Raw genomic sequence first — 20,048 nt, forward strand, 5'->3', positions numbered from 1 at the left:
GCGATGAAAATACTAACAGCTGGGTTTGAGCTGTGGGCAAGCAAACACTTACTTCACAGCCGATTAAGTGCGAGGTGCCTATTAGTAACACAAGTATGGATGCCGGTGAGCCACTGAGTAGACATGTCTAGTATTGAAGAGAGAGAGAGTCCTGGTCTTGAGATGCTATTTAAAGCCGTTAATTAGATGAGATTAGATGAGATCATTGTGGTGTGATGGGGTGTCAAGAGACTAATAAGGCAGCCAGAAGCTAAAATCCTCAAGGAATAAAAGGAGAGGCAGACCTAGAGGGGAGGTGACTGCAACAGCTCCCAGGGGTGGTAGAGTCTGATGAGGTGAACGAAAGCTAGAAAGTATTGAAAGAATTTGGAGTGACCATGAAAGAGCAGTGAGGGGCAAGGAGGATGCTGATCTTCTGTAGGATCAGACTGCCAAGGTCTTTGCTTATATATCAGCCTTAGTCCAGAGCCTGGGATGAGTCACCAAAGTATTAGTATGAATGAGAGTGATCATCTATTTACCATCTCTACATGAATATTTCTGAGTAAATATAAACGGAGGAAAGCCTTCAGTGTCTTGGGATAACTGGGATGTGTGGTCACCGTGTGCATGTGGGATTCCAGCCTACCAGTGCTCCTGCCTCCATTCTCTCATCCTTGATTTTTCTCTTGGGTAGACAGCCGGTGCCCTCAAGTAGGCCATGCAGATCTGTGCTCACCCCTCTCAAATGGCTGCATGCCAGACAGTGGTGGGGTTCCAGTGCTAACAGATTGACAGTGAGCTGAGGCTGTCTCCAAGTCTGCAGAAATCCGAACATTATCAGATCACGAGGTGTTAAGGCTGGGGCATGGTTTTCTCATGGGGAAGGGGCATTCCCAAGAAGAACAAAAATCTCTGTTCCTAAGTGCTGTTGCATTAGAGAGAATCTGAGTGTTATTTCCTTGACGGTCTATTTCTCATACAAAGAAAGCTCCCGTCCTCACTCACCTTAGAGGTGAATGACATTTGCCAAACGTGTCCAGCCGGGTACATCTAGCCCTTGGTCCTACCCACCCTTCCGTGTGTTATGTTTCATCCTCCCAGTCCTCAGAACTGGAACATACTGTCCTTTGTCACCTTCGTTTCTGCTATTGTTACCAAGTTCTACGTGAGAACCCGGTAGGCTGGACAGCACCTTCAAGGCCCCTTTCTGCCCTTTGACACCTGCTTTCTTTGTTTCCAATCTACAACGATGATTCTGTAGTGCCCTTAGTGCCTTCGGTGTATAATGCCAACAGTCCGGGGCTCAGAGACGTGAGGTGTCCCCTGGGCGCTGAAACCTTTGCTTTTCTAACATCGTGCCCTGACACACTGAGACACAGTTTAGGGATTAACTACAGCTAAGAACTGACCAGAGCTGAGAATTGTGACACATGCCTATAATCCCAGCACTCTGGGAGGCAAGATAAGAGGATTGGCATGAGTTTGAGACAAGGCTGGGCCATGTTGTGGATATCAAGCCAGCCAGAGCTACACAGCAAGAATATCGAAAAAAAAATGACAAAAATGGCAAGGTTTCTATTTAAAATGCAATAAGTTGGCCTTTCTAACTGCCCATAGTGAAAAAAAAAATACTCCAGCTTCCAAAGTGTCTAGCTCTCTTATTAACCACAGCTAAACCTCTGCTTCCCTGAAGTCTCTTCTCTTCTGCCCCTGAAGACATATGCAAGGTTTACAGAGCAGTTGTCAAATGTCCATCTGTTCAGCATCCAAACCCCTCCTTAACAGCACCAACATCCACTTGAGTCATTGTCCTGTGTGCTCTCAGTAGGCGGTGGTCCTCAACTTTCTCCTCATCCCACCCACAACTAATTTTCTTTACCTGAAGGTTGGTAGTACATGAGAGAGGGTCTCATGTAGCCCAGACTGGCCTTAAACTTACTTTATAGATAAAGCTGATCTTGAGTTCCTTAATGTTTGAATGAAAATAACCCCCTATAGGCTCATAGGGAGTAGCACTATTAGGTGTGACTTTGTTGGAGTAGGTGTGGCCTTGTTGGAGGAAGTACATCACTGGGGATGGGCTTTGAGGCTTCAAATGCTCAAGCCAGGCCCAGAGTCTTTCTCTTCCTGCTGCCTAAGGATCCAGATGTAGGTTTCTCAGCTCTTTCTCCAGCCCCATGTCTGCCTGCATGCTGCCATGATGATAATGAACTAAACCTCTGAACCTGTAAGCCAGCCCCAATTAAATGTTTTCCTTAATAAGAGTTGCTGTAGTCTTGGAGTCTCTTCATAACAATAGAAACTCTAACTAAGATACGTATCGTCCTGCTTCCATCCCCCAGTGCTGGGACTACAGGTGCGTGCCACCATGCCAGCTTAACTTGGCCAATCTTGCAGTCCTATTTGAAACTTTGAAACAGGATCCAGGGAGGGAAGCTGGAAGTCATTATGGTGAGGCCAGCAGTAACATCTGATCCATACTGTTGCCTCAGATCCACCACGGAACCTTAAGCTGCCCACTTGCATCCTGTTCCCAGGTCCTTTCCACCTGGCTCTTGTACTCCCAATAAATTCATTTCTATGTAATTAGGCAGGATGGTTCTTTACTGTAGCCTTCACAGACAAGTATGCCTGCCTTGTCTTGTGCCTTATGGGTGGAGGAAGGTGACAAGGGGCCGTCACTGCCTGGCCTTTCATTCCCCACACAGATACTATAAAGATGGCTAAGGTTCAACATTTCTTCTTAGTAGGAGGCTGCTTCCCATGGCAAGACCAACAAAACTGCTATGTGGAATGCTGTCTTTGAAAACAGGACAAGGGCTAATATCACAGACAGAAAGGGACACGGGGACCTGTTAGCAAAGCAAACCAGAATATCCACTCCTCCCAATTAAGCCCAGAATGTCTTTCAGTGTTCTCTGGAAAACAAGGATCATAATGTCTTCAGGTTTGGAGTTTCCTGGGGATTAATTAATACATGTTAGCAAAGTGCTTTGATGTTGGAAGAAAACGCTAGCTAAGTGCTAAGCTTTTTGCCAAAAGACAAAGAGGGAGTCAGCACTGGATGGGAAAAATCACAATTTAGGAGTTCCTGGAATTAAGCCCAGTGCTGAGCTTATCCCTGGTGCCATCAACAGTCATTCAAAGAAGGGACTGGTGGAGTAAGACTGACCTGAGCCTAATTAGCTGTGTTCTGTCCTTGCTTCTGTTGCTCCTGCTGGAAACGATTTGGGAACTAGTAATACTTCCACCAATAGAACTAGTCTTGCCTGTTGCCGATGCACTTTGCAGCAAGTAACTCCAAGAGGCCTCTTGCTCAGAAGACGGATGGATCAGCTGCACTCTGCTATGGAAGCCAGTTAGTTGCTGGAGATCTTCACCACTTCCTAGGCCTCGTCTCTAGAATACAGACTTGTTTTCTCACTAAGTGATTCCTCCACTCTCTATTGACCACACCATGGAGACCAGAGAAGGTTGACAGCTCTGTATTCAAGGTCCCTTGCTGCAGGCATCAGCTCTTAGGGCCCTTGGCCGCGTATGTTTCTTGAATAGCATTGGCCAGAGTTAAACAATAGCTTGCCTACCTCATGCAACACTGACTCATTATTATAATACACATTGTGGCTTCTTAATAAGCAGAACAGAGAGAAAAAGAAAAGGAGGAGGAATTAGGGGAACAGCCTAAAGAAAACCATGGAGGGTAGTGGGGGTGTTGGGGGGGTAGGACACCAGAAGGGCTTTCTACACCAGGGCCCTGGTGGAGTTCGTTATTTCTGTGGAATTATCAGGGGCTATTTAATCAGCAGAGTGATGGAGTGGTTGATGGGCTACGCATAGGAGATAAGATGCCAGGTTTGGACCAGTTGAGAGGGAGAGAAAGACACGTCAAGTAACAGCTCCTGCCATGCCCCGCACAGGGGTTGCAGACTGGAAACAGTGGCCATGAGCTTGTTGTTTATAAAACTTTAGTGCTGTTCATGACATCACAGCCCAAGGCTGAAGCATTAGCATCTTACAAAGTCACTTCAGGGCTACCAGTTGCCTTAGTTTATTTCAGGTGCAAGACAGAGTTTTCTCTTGTCTCTATAACTAGCCCCGGAGTTGGTATAGTTCAAAAGGAGCTGGCGCAGACCTGACTTCAGACTTCCAGTCTGGTAGTTGCTCGGACAAGTAACCATGAGTCTCTGTCTGCCTATCTCCTCTCCTCTGCCTCTCTGTCTCTCTTTCTCCCTGTCAGTCTGTCTATCTGTCTCTCCCCGCTCCTCCCCCCCCCCCCCGTCGCCCGCCCCGTGTGGTGTGTGTGTGTGTGTGTGTGTGTGTGTGTGTGTGTGTGTGTGTAAGAGAATGCACATGTATGTGTAAGTGGGTGTGAAAGCCAGATGAGGTCAACTTCAAGTGTCATCCCTTTGGAATCATCCATCTTGCCTTTTGAGCCAGGGTCACTCACTAGAACCTAGAACTCAACATTTCGGCTAGGCTGACTGGCCAGCAAGCTCCGGGGATCTGCCTGTCTCCACCTCCCCTGAACTGGGATTACAAAATACCCCCAGCATGGCTGGTTTTTTGTAGATGGATGCTGGATATTGGTCTTGGGTTCTCATGGTTTCACAGAAAGCACCTTACCAACTGAGCCCTCTCTCCAGTCCCATAAACTATATGATTTTTTTTACATCTATAAAGCCATAGCAATAGCGGTGCTATCTTGGAAAACTGTTATGTAGAACTCACCTTAATATGCGTGAAGTATCCAGCCAGCGTCTGGCTTACAGTAAGCACTCAACATATGCTAACCAAAATGGCTAGAAGGAGTGCGGAAGACATCGAGCACACTCAACACACACATTAATCAGCAGTACGTGCAGAACATGGAGGCTGTAAAACGAGCCATAGAAACCCTCACCTTCAAATGGTTTAGCATCTAGTGGGAAAGCTACTAAATAAAGACTTAATAAACAAAATGAGCAAAGTACAGTGAGTTCATGTTAAGGCCTGTGCCCTGAACTTGGGCTGAAGGAGTGTGGGGGTGAAGGGTGATCAGAGCTATATGGAAGAATGAAGTTTGGGTGTGCAAATTCCACCAGGACCTCAGGAGCCCTTCTCCCTGCCGTCAGGACCCACATAGTCATTAAGGTGCAGGGAGGTGGGATCAACTTAGACAGGTCTGTGGGTTACAAAAGAGTGGGTGTGGGTGGTTAAGAGTGACTACATTCATATGGTTGGGAGCTGTTTAAAAAAAGAAATGGGACTCTTGACTGAACATTTTCTTTCTCCATTTCTTCTCTTTTTTTAAAAAAAAAAAAAAAAAACAGTTCAACAACTAGAAAGACGTCTAGTTTTCCAGATTCTCGGAACCCTACTGTCTACACCGCATGGGCGTTACCCACCTCCTCTGTGTCCTCCCAGGGTAGCTTTTCAGAAGGTGATCCCCGGCAAAGCAGACCCTTCAAATCTGTCTTTGTGCCTACTGCCGTGGTTAACCCTGCAGGAAGTCCACCTGGCCCAGGGACTTCGGGACAAGGGTCTCTTCGGAAAGGGCGGAGCAGCATGAGAAAGAGTAAGTGGTGGCAGAGAGGTATGTGCCTAGAGGTAAATGAAGGGGGTTCCAACTGGGACACACTGGAAGTTTTTCACAAAAACAATTGGTTTTGAGCTGAGCCTCTGCAAACGTTCAAGTCCCAAGGGATGAGTGCTTTTATTGAGTGTAGCCTAGACCAACTGAAGGCCACTGTCTGGGTCCACTCATACATACATGAAGGGGGTGATACCAAACTGAGTGGCACCATGTGACTACATTGTAGCCAAGGGGGTGCTGCTTCTTCCTAAGACCAGCTGGAAGACTGATGTGGCTGGCTCAATGCTTTTCAGACTGTTGTCTGGAGACACCCCTTGAGCAGGCAGGAGCTAGGGGTATAAGACAAGATTCTAAAGACAGTATTCAGAACCCCTGTCTTCTACTATGTTATTTACATAATACATGCAGAGAAGTTTTTTTTTAAGGCTACATAAAAGTAAAACTTACATCCTGAACCCACCAGGTCCAAATTTTTCAAGACTGATAAGACACCTTCTAGTCACACTCTGTGCACTGTTCCAAGACTTTCTTTTTTCCCTATATAACATCTACACTGAGCACATAGCAGTACATGCAGGTCTATCATTAATACCATGCTGTTGTTAATACCTCAACATATTAAACTTCTGCATGAGATTTCATTTGCAGGGAATTCAGAAAAGATCTTGAAACCTCATTGTACAAAACAAGAAGGATTCCTTCCTGCCACAATCCAAGTGTGGAACATACGATTTGTTCTACATCCCCAACTTAAAACTGGCCCTGTAGTCTCTCCTGCCATCTCAACAGATGATTAAACATGAAATGCAACCAACCCTGCAGGACAGAAGAGTAGCACAAGCAACAGTATGTCAAAAGGGCAAGTCTCCAAGAACAAAAGAAAGCAAGGGTCTTCACTCACCTGCAAAGCCTCTAACTGTACCGGTTAGGGTCCACAGACCACCCCACAAAAGACCACCACTCACATAGGCAAAAGCAAGAGCGTTTATTTCTCCAGAGAAGAATTCTTGCATGCAAGGGTCAGCCACACAACAAAATGGCAACAATCCCCAGAGAAGTTAACAGGCTCCTCTTCTAGACAACCAGGAGGGGATTAGGTCATCCTAAACATGATTGGCCAAGCAAGCAGCAGCCACATTAATATGTTTCTGATTGTCTGGGGCTGTAAGTGCTGAATCACACCTGATATGCAATATCTCCCTCCCTGCCTTATCAAAAGCAGAAACTGAAACAGAAACTGAGATCTAAACAGAAACTGAACTGAACTGAAACTCAGGCCTAGTAGAGGCTGGGGTCAGGAGAAGCCCACCATGGTGCTACCATGGTCTCTCATACCCACCCGTACCTCGTTTCAGCCTTCAGCCCCTTCTTTCTGCCCCCTACCGATTATTCACCATAACAGCCTTGTACAAATGACTGTCCTCTTTATTTTCCTCATTTGTAAAATGGAAATAGTAATACCCACCTCATTATCCTCCCTGTGTTATACAATATTGGCATAGTATCTCTATCAGATTTAACGAATAGACTTAACCATACAGTGTCTACCACATAACAAGCTCTTGAGAACATGACTTTTTTTATTAGTAAAGTAACTTTAATTATTAGTATATAAATCACTTCATTACTATTACAACTAAGCAGATTATCTTTGGTCCATCTATATCATGAGCTTGTCTAGGGTTGAAATGGTCCCTCAGTCTAGACCACTTAGCAACACAAAGAATTGGATTCCACTTATGACAGCTCACTTTTTTTTTTTTTTTTTTTTTTGGCTTTTCAAGACAGGGTTTCTCTGTGTAGCTTTGCGTCTTTCCTGGAACTTGCTTTGGAGACCAGGCTGGCCTTGAACTCACAGAGATCTGCCTGCCTCTACTTCCCAAGTGCTGGGATTAAAGGCATGTGCCACCACCACCCGGCTGCTCAAATTTTTTTTTTTTTATACACTGCTTCTTTATTGCTGTGCAACTCTTGATGGACCTGGAGCTTTGACTGCTTGTGTTGTATGCATATGTAATAAAAGAGCATTAGATCTCTTGAAAATTGGAAACTAACCAGCTAACCAGATAGGCAAGAAGCCAGATTTACCCCACATCCATGGAAGCCAAGGACATGTCTGCTTAGTGTTGTTTTGCCTTCCTTAATTCCAGAAGCTTTCTTTTCTCCCTTTTTCCAAGGTGAGGCAGGTCAAGCTGTCAGTCTCTCCAAAGGCTGGTACAGCTCAGGGGGCTGTGGGGGAGAGGGGGTGACAGACAAATGTGTAAATGGAAAGGTCAGACTCAGCAAATGCCAACATGCTTGCAGCCGCTGAGAATACACCTGGGCTCGTTGTCCACCGTAACTTCCTGCTTGGTGAAGGTTTACAACCACAATACAGAGTGTGGCTTGGCTCAGGCCCTCTGTGGCTTTGATTCAAACATGCGTCCAAGCTGGGCAGTAGTGGTGCATATCTTTAATCCCAGCACTTGGGAGGCAGAGACAAGCAGATCTCTGTGAGTTCAAAGCCAGCCTGGGCTACAGAGTGAGTGAGTTCCAGGACAGCCAGGGCTGTTACACAGAGAATCCTGTCTTGGAGGGAAAAAAAAAATGTATACAAGAACTGTTAGGAAAGACCATCATCAATAATGTGTGGTTCTTCAAATGCTTGGAGACCTTTTGAGACTGGCCCCACATGCTTTGCAAGAGTAACTCCTAGTCTTTTCTCCAAAGGCAAGGAGCCTCCCATTTCCTTGGTCATCTATAGAACTTACGCCTAAGGGATGGGACCTCCTCCTTAGAGTCTCTTGGGGAGGACTTGGTTTCCATTAACTGAGAAAGGACTGTCTCAGTAAGGCACAAACCCACACCGTTGGACTTTCACATTGCTCTGTCCGTCACATAATAGTGACAGCCAGTAAACATCTGTGACTTCAGGCGCTGCCTGGCAGTTTGTACATCTCGTAAGACGTAGTCCACACTCTGCGTTGTGGTTGGGAACCTTCTCTGAGCAGGAAGTAAACGCGGACAATGAGTACAGGTAGTGTTCTCAGCTGCTGCCTCACCCTCACACTTAAAGTTTCTATTAACCATTTCTTCAGCAAGCGAATGGCGGTGGCCTCCTCTCCCTCTTCGGCTTTCCTTCTCTGCTGTCTGCTCACTTGTGTTCCTCATTTTCTTCTTCTTCGGCCTGCCGGCCTCTGTGTCTACTGCTCACTGTGAAACTTCGTGTGTCTGTTTCCCTAGCCATCCAAAAGGGCTAGAGGAAGAGAGAAGGTGTGGTTGGGGGGCGGGGGGATAGACACTCGTAAATTGAAGCAGCACACCTTTAGATACCTCACACAGCATTCAGCTAGACATTTACCTGCTGCCAGCAATAGCAAATAGCACTAAAAAAAAAAAAAAAGAAAGAAAGAATAAGTCACATTTGAAAGACCCTAGGAGTGTGTGAGCCCAGTCACATTAGGAAAGCCCTTACCTGTCTATTCTGGGAGATCGGGACACGTTGCATACCCAGCCCACATGCAACCTGCTGATGCCTGCTCTCTCATCCCCCAGATGGATCCTTGCAGAGAGCAGTCCACTCAGGAATCCCCACTTTCATGGTGGGATCCCTCAGGCGCAGTCCCACCATGGTGATCCGGCCTCAGAAGCTCCAGTTCTGTCGGCCACAGGGAATGACCTCTTCCCCAACACCCATGATGGTGGACGTGGGGTCTAAACCCATTTCCACTGGGGAGCCTGCCCCGACCTGCATCAGCAGAGGTGGCAAGACCAGGAGCCACTCGGCAGCCAGTTCCCTCATCATGGAAGGCAAAGAAATGCCCGTCAAGAGTGAGCCGCCACCCAAGCCGCCTGCATCTGCCCCACCCTCCATCTTAGTGAAACCAGAAAATTCAAAAAACGGCATCGAAAAGGTAGGAATGGAGTGACATTGGGAGCCCCACCCTTTAGCCTCCCAGCTTTGCACACCACGGACATTGCCAACCACACTGGCAGCCGCCAATAAGATCTTCACACACAACACACCCCTACCCACTCATTGCACCTTCTCCTTGATAAACATACTCCTCGTTCCCTTGACACATGCTTCTTTTGTGATCCAGAAACGGCCTGGAGAAAACATGGCTTGATTTGAATTACCACTCTGGTTAGGTGCCTCTGGCCAAAACACTTCACCCTTCTGGGGCTTTGTTGATTCGTTCATTATTTACTTATTTGCCTATCCATAGAAATAATAAGATAGGGACTAGAGAGATGGCTCAGCAGTTAAGAGTACTTACTGCTCCTATAGAGGACCTGGATTCAGTACCTAGCACCCTTGTGGTGACTCAGAACCACCCACCACTCCAGTTCCAGATTTGATGCCTCCCCCTGATTCTGCAGGCACACACATGGTGCACATACAGACATGCAAACAAAACACACCTATAAACATAAAATAAAAATAAATCTAAAAAAATGTTAGGTAAATAAAAGTAAACCTAAAAGTCTAATGGCCGTACAAGGGTTTGGAGATGACATTATATAAAACATGTGTGGTACTTACACCGGACTTGATACATACTTTTTTCATGAGATGACAGGAACAACTAAGACAAGGGAGAATCTAAGTGACGTCAAAGTCACATCGAATGATAATTCTAACTGCTAACTTATTGAGACAGCTGTGATGTTCATCAGATCTGTTAACATCTAGTCTGGAGATTTTTGTGCTAGAAGACATGGATTTTTATAAGATCCTTGAAACAAGAGAGATGATGAAAAGGAGAAGGTGACATTAAAGGAATCAGGTGATGGTCATCACAATCCTTCAGCTCACTGAGCATCACCACACTCATCAGTCCTCTCCCCCTCACTACCACCCTCACCACCGTCCCACCATTACCCACTCCCTACAAAATGGATGGGATGGAGTTCCCTCCTATTTGTTAAGCCTTTACTAACTACTAAATATGCTAACAGACACCATGCACAGAATTCCATGTGTTCCATCTCATTAAACCTCGATAACAACCCTCTGAGGTAGGTATTATTTTCATCCTCATTTAGAATGAGGAAGCAGAGGCTTGGGGAGTTAAACGACATTGCCCAAAGCCACACAGCTGACATCTGTATCCTATAGGAAAGCCCAGGTTCTTTCCACGAAGCTTGTGCAGAACTGCATTTGGAAAAGCTCATGGTGAATGACAGAAGAGTTGGGAGTGTTTATTCCAACTTCCGATGTTCATGCAATCTAAAGGATTCCGTAACCCAGTTGTCCAATATCCCAAGTCATCAGACACAACCCCCAAACTCCGAAGTCCCAAGCTCCCACTGCAAACAGTGAGAATCAGAAAGTATGGGAAACTTGGGGACAAAAAGGAGAGAATTTCGTGGCACAAAGAAGTAATTCCTAAGAAGTACCATAGAAAGAACACTTGATTAATCCCTGGGTCAGTGACTAGCTAAAACAAACACCTGCAGTTGCCAAGCAAGATGCACAACTGCCTAGGAGACAGGAGAGGCAGTGAAGAGAGATGGGGCTTCGAGCAAACTGGAGACACTGCCTCATATAAAGGGAGCTAGTCCTCAGCTCAGCCAGGTGTCGCCAGTATGGAGAGGCCCAGAGTTCCAGATCTCAGGTTACTTCTGATGTTTCCGTTTAGGTTTTGTTGGGGTTTTGAGACAAATTTTCACTATGTAGTTCAAACTGGTCTGAAACTCACAATCCCCCTGTCTCAGCCTCCAAGTGCCTGTGCACTTGACTCTGAATCTTCCATCTTTTAAAGACACACATGATATGCTGGTCTGTATATTTGTCTCTGGTCTGTATATTTGTCTCATGGTCTTAATGAATGGGGATGTCAGTCAATGCTCGGAAGGCTGGATGGTAACAGCAAGTGTCCAGGGAACCAAGTCTGTGATGAGCACTCTTAAGGCAATTTTGGAGACCTCTAAGAGGAGCCTTCAGGAGAACTGATGAGGAAGAGCCAGGCCTTGAGATAGACCTTAAGGAAAAGCAGAGGGGAGAGAGGAAAGGTGAACTTGTGTTTTCTAGAAGGGTCCTTTTGAAGACCACCGCTGACTCTATGGCTCCCAAATTATTCACTCTTATTCTTAAATCCTTCTGCCTCAAGAAAGGCTTCCTTGAGGAGCTGCCTATTAGATGCTACTCCACTGCCTCAGCTGGTTACTCTTCTCTCATCACAGCACTGGTTATAATTCCCCAATGGCCAGTGTGGGTTTGTTCACTCAGATCAACCATACTTCACAGGGTACATTACATGATGCATAGTAGACACACATGCTGGCTGAATAACATCACGTAAATGTGGCATTTTGAGTGGAGACAACTGTGGAGAAAGCACACAACTCTTGTCAAGGGGGTGGGGCCAGCATACACATCTTCTCACCCACAGTCCTCGGCTCTGCTTTCTATTTTACAGCAAGTCAAAACCGTGAGGTTTCAGAATTACAGCCCTCCTCCCACCAAACATCATACCTCCCATCCCACCTCTGGAAAGCACGAACAGCCAGCCACCTTGAAGGGGTCCCAGCCTGAAGCAGTCCCCTCAGGAGCAGAGATGACTATCCTATTCGCCCATCGAAGTGGCTGCCACTCTGGACAACAGATGGACCTTCGGAAAAAGTCAGCTACGGGCAAGACCATGCCCCCAGTGTCCACTGCTTCATCCACACAGACCGTATTTGCGAGCAAATGATTCTTTTTGCGTGGCTTTTCTTTGACACAAAAGAGGTGAATTACATGTAAATACAGCCTGCCTCCACTGCAACGCATCCTTCTGTTCTTCGAAGGATGAGTCTCCCTCATCTCCCATTTTAACCTGAAGGAATGGGAAGTGGAAACTCCTGCCTGGGTTGGTTGGCTTTTTTCTTCCCACCCCACCCCCGCCCTCAGGGCAGGGTTTCTCTGTGTAGCAGTCCTGGCTGTCCTGGATCTGGCTCTGTAGACCAGGCTGGCCTTGAACTCACAGAGATCTGCCTGCCTCGGCCTCTCGAGTGCTGGGATTAAAGGCGTGCACCACCACCACCCAGCATTTTTCTAAACTTAGTGATTTGATAACAGCCAAAGAGTAGGGAAATGTTGATGTCTGTGCCTTCCGAGTGCAGGGTTTGGCCTCTCATCCTGTGTGCTCATTGTAAAATGTCTTTGTATCCTAGGACAGCCAGAGGATGGCAGTGCTGAAATTGTTCTCAGGGCCTCTTTAACCTCACCACCATCCCGGTCTCTTATCATCATACTGGAAAAGCCTCTGCCACATTCTGAGGCTGAGTCTTTTTCATTCCCAAGTCACCACTCCAGCTGTAAAGGGGGAACTGGGGGGCGGGAGGGCGGGGCTATGGTACGAGATGGACGTATTGAACATTATAAGAACCCACTAAAACTGAAGGGAGTGACTTTCTGAGTTTGCTACAAACAAGGCCAGAGAGGATGCTGACTACCAAATGCCAAAAGATTATCACGCGTTAAGCTTCTTGGCCTGTTTCTTCCCATATATTTCTACACAGTAGATAAGCAGGGAGCATGGAAAGGCAGATAAGGGACGTGTGTGTGGTATTATAGACTTTTCATCCTTCCCCCTCAAAGCAAAATGTGCTTCAAAGCAACCTTGAATGGGCAGTGAGTTTAGATCTATGTTCTGATTCCGTTCCAACATTTTTGTTCTCCCTGGCTCCTAATCATTTGGGGCAGATGACTCATTTCCCCTATGGGACAATGGGGGAGGGCAAGAAGGGGTGTTCTTGGAGGAGAGCTGTGACCAAAGGAAGTGGACAGAGAAGGCTTGAGAAGGAAAGGGAGATAGGAGGAATAAAGGAAGTATCATGCATGCAACAAATACAGAAGAGCCGGGCAGGAAGGATATAAAACAGGTGTGGTGGAAGCCATGTTTACAGCATTTACAAAAAGGGAAAAGGGGGCAGAGTCTGCCATGGAGTAAGGGTCAAAACAAAGTGACTCCACACTGGGTGGGCTGGAGTGAGCGGGTCCAGCCCAGGAGCCTTGTGAACAGGGCTGGGGGGGGAGGGGGAGCAGGGGAGGCAGCCCTAAGAGTCAGGGCCCCGCTCTAAGACAGCCCATTAGTTCTCATTAAATGTAATTGTTGTGACTTAACATTCATCACAGGCCCATCAGTGTGGACACTTTGATGCATAAATGCCATTTGCTACTAAGGCTGGATGCCACTTAAGAAAAAAAAAAAGGCAGGTCTAATTAGCCGTTTACCGCAGACAGTTCTTGCCGGTCTCTGGATTGCGAATATACATCTTTTACCCACCCACACACTTGGCAAACTGAGTTATCTGTAGGCTTTTCCAGACATTAATAGAATAAAACAAAACCATAATCCTGCCAAGGAATACGACACGTGCGCCAGAGTTTTGGCGCTGGTGAAGCCCACAGTAGCATGTTACTCTTGCATTTCTGTGAGATTGCGATTTATGTCTACACCATGAAATCAGCATGCTCAACTCTGTGCCTTCTTGACTCAGGACAGCCATCCAGATGGAGAAATGGTCCAGTCACAAGGACAGAAACACACTATGAATTGTCCAAGTATGAGCACCTGTGCCTCACCTTTACCCCAGAAAAGCATTCTCATTAAGTGTAGCAAGTCCCTCTGTACCCAGAGTAGCAAATATCCAGCTAATGAGCCAGCTAATTCTTTAGCCCATTCTTTGGTGGCAACAGGTCCAGTTAATTTTTTTTAGTGTTTGTGGCTATCAAGTAGATTGTTTAAAGGGCAGCAGAGAAGAATGTCTATGAAATAGAAATGCATATGGAACATGAAACAGAAGGTTTTCACTTCCCACTATCTCTACAGGATAACCTCCCTGAGAAATGAGCATAGCTACAAGGATGGCCACCTCCATGGCACCCACCGAGCCTCCCATCCATTCTCACAGTCAATTGCCTCCCAAAGCATACCACAAGAGCTTTGTGAGTGCTTGAGTGGGGTGGGCTGATAGTTCTAAGTAAAAGTTGATTTCATGAACTTTTTTTTATGAAAATGGAACTTTATTCATGTATCAGCTCTACCATAGCATTGATAAGTGTATTCTGACAGTTGATTGTAAACAAAAGCCTATTGTGTTTTCTCCAGGTATATATATATATTTTAGTTTTTCAAGACAGGGTTTCTCTGTGTAGCTTTGTGCCTTTCCTGGAACTCGCTTTGGAGACCAGGCTGGCCTCGAACTCACAGAGATCCGCCTGCCTCTGCCTCCCAAGGGCTGGGATTAAAGGCGTGTGCCACCACCACCTGGCCTTCTCCAGGTATATTTTTTTAATGTTCTCTCATACATTACCTCCTGACAACAGTTTCTCCTTCCTCTACTCTTCCCCGTTCCCAGCACACACACACCTCCCCTCTCCCTCAGATCCACTCTTCCTCTGTTTCCCCTCAGAAAAGGGCAGGCCCCCCAGGGATATCAATCGAACACAACGTATTAAGTTACAATAAGACTAGGCACAAACCTTCATATCAAGGCTGATTGAGTCAAGGGGTCCAGTGGAGGAAAAGGGTCCCAAGAGCAGGCCAAAGAGTCAGAGACAACCTCCACTCCTATTAGAAGTCCCACAAGAGCAGCAAGCTACACAACCATAACATATATGCAGAGGACCAAGGTCAGACCCATACAGGATCTCTGAGTGTCGCTCCAGTCTCTGTGAGCCCCTAGCAGTTCTGGTGAGTTGATTCTGTGGGCTGCATTCTTCACAAGCATCTTCCACTCCTTTATTCCACCAACACGTGTCTGACATTTACTTCCACGCTGGATACAGCAATGAGAATCACACACTCATCTTTTTCTACACTTACAGTAAAACTCCGTGGGGCAACAAAACTGTTCCTATTAGAGAGCCAAGGAAAGGGAAACTTGAAAAATGGCCATAGACTGGCTGCGGCAAGGCTGAGAACTCAAACAATCTGATGGCAAAGTCCAGCTGGGGACTGTAGTATATGAACCAAAAGGCCACCCTTCACTCCAGGACAATGAATGAATCCCAAATGCTAGCAGCAACATAGTGCAATTTTGTCTAGAAATTCAGAAAAGAAGCAGGCTCTGCTGGACACAGAGTTCAGGGTTCTGTTTATCACTTTCTGGGCAGGCTATCCCACTTAATCACACAGGCATTCCTTTTCATCAATAGGGGTGATAGTGCCAATCTCACTGCACTATTGTGGAGATTTCCTGAAATAAGAAAACAACTTAAATGATGCTTAATACCTACAACTGCTAGACTTGCTTGCTTTTAAGAAAATGGAACTGCTGAACCTGGTGGCATACACCTTTAATCCCAGCACTTGGGGAGGCAGAGACAGGAAGATCTCTATATGAGTTCAAGACTAGCCTGGTCTACATAGCAAGTTCCCAGCCAGCCAAAGCTAGATAGTGAGACCCTGTCTCAAAACACACAAACAAAATCAACAACAACAACAACAAAAGACTTTTAAATTTCAGGTGGGAATGTCTAAAACAAAGGTCTGTCCAGCACTGTGGAGTTAAAAGGAAATCCACACAGCCTGGTCTCAGAGCTCAGAACACAGTCTGAAGCCTGAAGGAAAGGCAAGAGAAAGAATGAGCAACAGAGAAACGGGCTTCTGAGGAGAAGGAAAGCTTTGGCAATTGGGCTTCAGTGGAGCCATCAAGCCAAGCTCCGCTGACAATTCTGCCCCTTAGTAGAACTTTCCAAAAAGCCAACACTCCAAGTCTGAAGTGAAAATTCCAGCCTGTACACACTACACCTCCCAGCTATGCATCAGAAGCCCTGGAAGGCGCCCCGTTGTTGCTTCAGGCTCAGGCCCTGGCACCAAAGGGGTTAAGGGTAGGATTTGTTTGGAGGAAATGGAAGGACAGTTCAGAGATGACAGTGGACCACGCCTGAGGGCCATATTGTGGAAAAAGCTAAACAGCACCAAAATCTTCCCTCAGAGCTCACCTTCCTTTCTCGCATGGGTTCACCCGCATCCCCACCCTTCACCCATCTCCAAGGTAGGGCTCTTGGAACAGAAGAATTTGAAGCAGTGTCGACTTGGTGAGTCAAAAAACTGACCCAGTGACTCCGAGTCTCAATATCTCTTGAAAAGTCAGAATGTCCACCCACACCAGGTCTACTGTGTTGCAGCAGCCTAAAACAGCTGGGGCAGGCTCAAGGTGGCTTCAGTGAAATAGCCACGGATCTGTCAGCTGGCCAGTCCCACAAGCCTGTTTCACTCATGCACATGATCCATGCTTGGTTTAGGCATACTTCCCCCTTGGATCCCATCCCTGACGTCATAAACCCCTCTAAAGTTAGAGCTGAATTACCAAAGATGAGTTGTCCTAGGATTCTCAGATCTCCCTAGTATAGTGGTCTTAATCTGGGACCTTGAGAGTCATAGTCAGCAATCTTTAGGTGAAAACCAGGCACTCTTAAGTTTTTAACAAGCCCCCCAAGTGGCTCAGAAGAACATAAAGGAAGAGGAGCTCCTCCACCTCTGGCATGGGCAGGAGCATGGCTACACCAGTTCTTAGAACATTGAAATAGGTCTGTACCAACTACTGAATGGCAGATGCTCAAAACTCCTTGGAGCTTCTCCCCATTCCACACCCAGATTTTCCCCCCAGACCCTCTCCTCCCCTCCACCACCCAGCATCTAGCCAGACCCATGGAGTTCTCCACCATCAATCCCTTCTCCATTCTGATTGGCTAGTGCCTCGGTCTGGTTACTGAAAGCCTGGCTGTTGCACTGTGATACAGAACAGGGCCAAAGAGGTCACTCGAAAGAGAGAGCACTGCCAGAAAGCCCTGGAGTCTTCCCAACCTCATCCTGGCTCAGGAAAGAAGCTGACGAGGTGAAGGTGACCTACGCCCCTCAGCCTGCCTCTTCCAGCTAACACTGCAGAGGCATACGCAATGCTTGTGTGCTTCCCAGCAACTCCTCACACATGGTATTGGCAGATGTGGAAGTCATCTCAAAGATGACCAGGCATCCACCTTTATCCTTTTCACCCCTGCCAGCCACAAACAGACCTGCCACACATCTCCAGACTCCCTGGGAAATGAGGAGCTGGGACAAGAAGGATGGCAAATATGCCCTCACAGCTCCCCTACCAAGACCACACATTTGGCAAAATGGCATCACCAACACTGGATTCACTGATGTTTCCCTTGTTTAAGCCTTGAAAGGAAAAGACTCCAGTCTTCCCTTTTGTTGAGAGAATATTCACAGGTCCAGTCACTTCTGATATGACTATGAAAGACGGTTGCTTAGGGTACGTGTTTGGGAGGAAGGACTAAACCGGTTAGCACCGGAGATTCTTGCGGCAGGTTGGTGTCATTGGGGATAAATCACACAAGGACATTTTGCTTAAAATAGAGCAATCGTAAATGATCAAGCTGTCTGCCAGAGTTATGTCCTAGACCGGAGCAGAAACAAAATGTTCCCAGGAGGCCCTCAGTCCACTGATCTACACTTTGACAAATAGAAAACTGCAGAGGTAGGATCCAGGGTACACCTTCAAATAAAACACCAGGGAAGTGGGGAGCAGGTAACAGTATGGCAGACAGTGGAGTTATCCATCAGTCACTTTGGGCCACGCTTTAGAAGTGATAGGGACACACTAGTTAATGGGAGACAAAAACAGATATGGCTTGCACGGTGTGGGATTTCTTGTTTCTAGATTGGGGCTTCTTTTGTTATTTCCCCTTTTTATTATTAAATGTTACATATATACAAAATAGATTTAAACCATTTTATGATTAGATGAGATCATAAAACAACCATATCTGTACACAGCTTTTTAAAGCACAGTAATTGCCAATACTATTGAGGTCCCACTGTGTACCTCTTCCCTCCTCTCTCCCTCCCAACCACAGTCCAGAGTTCCATGCTTATCTTCGCCTTGTAATTTTCCCACACACGGGGTGAGGGTGGTATATGGAATTCTCAGCACTCCCTGCAGAGATGCTCAGTAAACAGTCAAATGAATACCGCAACACAATGCTGTAAACATTCCGAGTATTTGCAGCCCCATCTGGCTCCTGCCACTGGGATTCCAAGGCTTTGATTTGTCGCTGGGAACAGATGAACTGACGTGTCTGGTTTTGAGATGATGCTAGCATGGGGATTTTTCAAGAACTCTTCCAAGAACAGCTGTTTGCTGTTTCTAAGTTGAAGCAATGCCTACATTGTTTGAGAATGGGATTTTGGGGCACCTCTCTTCTGAGCCTTTGCCTAGCACCTCTGAGTAGGCAACTAGGGAAACCAAAAGAATCTGAAATTAAAAGTGTCTTGGTGGTGGTGGTAGTGCTGCTGCTGCTGCTGCTGCTGCTGCTGAGATGATGCTGATGACGATCTCGATGATAACGATAACATCAACAAATTCCCATAAGAACCCTGTGAAGTATGCAAAGAAAATCTGTTTTGGTTCCCAAACTGCAGATCAGAAGACTGAGACGCAGAATGTTGTGGTTTCTTGTGTAAGGTCAAAAAATCAGGTGGATATAGAGTGGAAACTTTAAAAAAAAAAAAAAAAAAAAAAAAAGCAAAACAAAACAAAGAACAAACAAAACCGCATCCAATGAGAGGATTGTCATCATTTACTCAGCACCTGCAATACGCAAAGGGTTTTACATGTTTCATGCATTCCATCTAAACCTACCCTGCCCTATGAGAGCTGTTGCTTTGATATCACACCATTGTAGAGAGTGGAATTAAGGCTTAGGGTTCAAATGACTTGTTCAAGGCCACAAGGACCATAATACAAACCCTAAACCCAAGCCTCCATCTTAAATCACAGCCTCCCTTGTCTTCAATGGCAGCTACACACACACACACTTCTAATATAGTTGAGGTTGGAAAAGATAGACCAAGGGTCAGTGTCGCTGGGATCACTAAGATTAGGCCAGCGACAGGCTGAAGGCACATCTCAGTGGGTCAAGCCTTCCCAGAGTAAAAACAAAGTAAGATCTTGTCCAAGAGTGAGATGCTGAGGTGGTGGTAGAGCGGTCAGTGTGGCTGCCTTCTAAGAAGTCTCGGGCAGAGGGAAGTTAACTGAGAGGGTTCTGCCTGGAGGAAGGCTGAGAGCAAAGCTAGGCCTTCTGTAAGAGCTGCCAGACACAGCCCAGTACACGAAACAGGACGCCAAAGCACAGGGGCCGTTTTGCATCCCCGAAATCACCCCCTCTCCCTGCTATTATTTCTGGCTTCGCCTGTCCTCACACTAAATGACACAAAGCAGATTCCCAGAACAAGAAGGATATGATTTCCGAAGAAATCCTATTTTCATCTCCTCCGAGAACAAGAGGGCTCACGGTGGTGACATCTTCCAGTGTCCCACGCTAGTGTTTATACAAAGTTCAAAGGCAGCCCTCCCCCCACCCCAGATCAGAGGTAAGCTGATCATGCAAACAGGGTCACTGCTGACAGACAAGCACCGCAGCCTGGCAAGGACTGGGACGATGTCAGCCAGGACGCAGGGAGAAAGCAAGAGGCGTTTGCAGACGTTACTTTGTGCATGGCGTGCAGTTTGT

At 46.5% G+C, this 20,048-nt stretch overlaps 1 protein-coding gene and 1 long non-coding RNA gene across 6 annotated transcripts in view; one reads left to right on the forward strand and one right to left on the reverse strand.

Moving 5' to 3' along the window:
* The window catches only part of LOC131896178 (uncharacterized), a 43,506-nt gene extending 42,138 nt beyond the window's left edge, over positions 1-1,368 (reverse strand). Inside the window, exon 1 of the long non-coding RNA XR_009375373.1 lies at positions 988-1,368. This is a non-coding gene — a long non-coding RNA (uncharacterized LOC131896178). The remainder of the gene's footprint in view (positions 1-987) is intronic.
* Sh3rf2 (SH3 domain containing ring finger 2) overlaps positions 1-12,306 on the forward strand; it is a 105,630-nt gene extending 93,324 nt beyond the window's left edge. For 3 of the 5 annotated variants that reach the window (XM_059246762.1, XM_059246763.1, XM_059246764.1), the window contains 3 exons: positions 5,292-5,554; positions 9,089-9,447; positions 11,959-12,306. In XM_059246762.1, the coding sequence (XP_059102745.1) occupies positions 5,292-5,554; positions 9,089-9,447; positions 11,959-12,234 (898 nt within the window). In that variant the 3' untranslated portion in view covers positions 12,235-12,306. Of the gene's footprint in view, positions 1-5,291; positions 5,555-9,088; positions 9,448-11,958 lie in introns of those variants that run through there. The other 2 variants (XM_059246765.1, XR_009375370.1) reach the window with 2 other exon arrangements.
* Positions 12,307-20,048: the final 7,742 nt, after the last annotated feature.

The sequence above is a fragment of the Peromyscus eremicus genome, chromosome 19 (assembly GCF_949786415.1).
Source record: "Peromyscus eremicus chromosome 19, PerEre_H2_v1, whole genome shotgun sequence".
NCBI lineage: Eukaryota > Metazoa > Chordata > Mammalia > Rodentia > Cricetidae > Peromyscus > Peromyscus eremicus.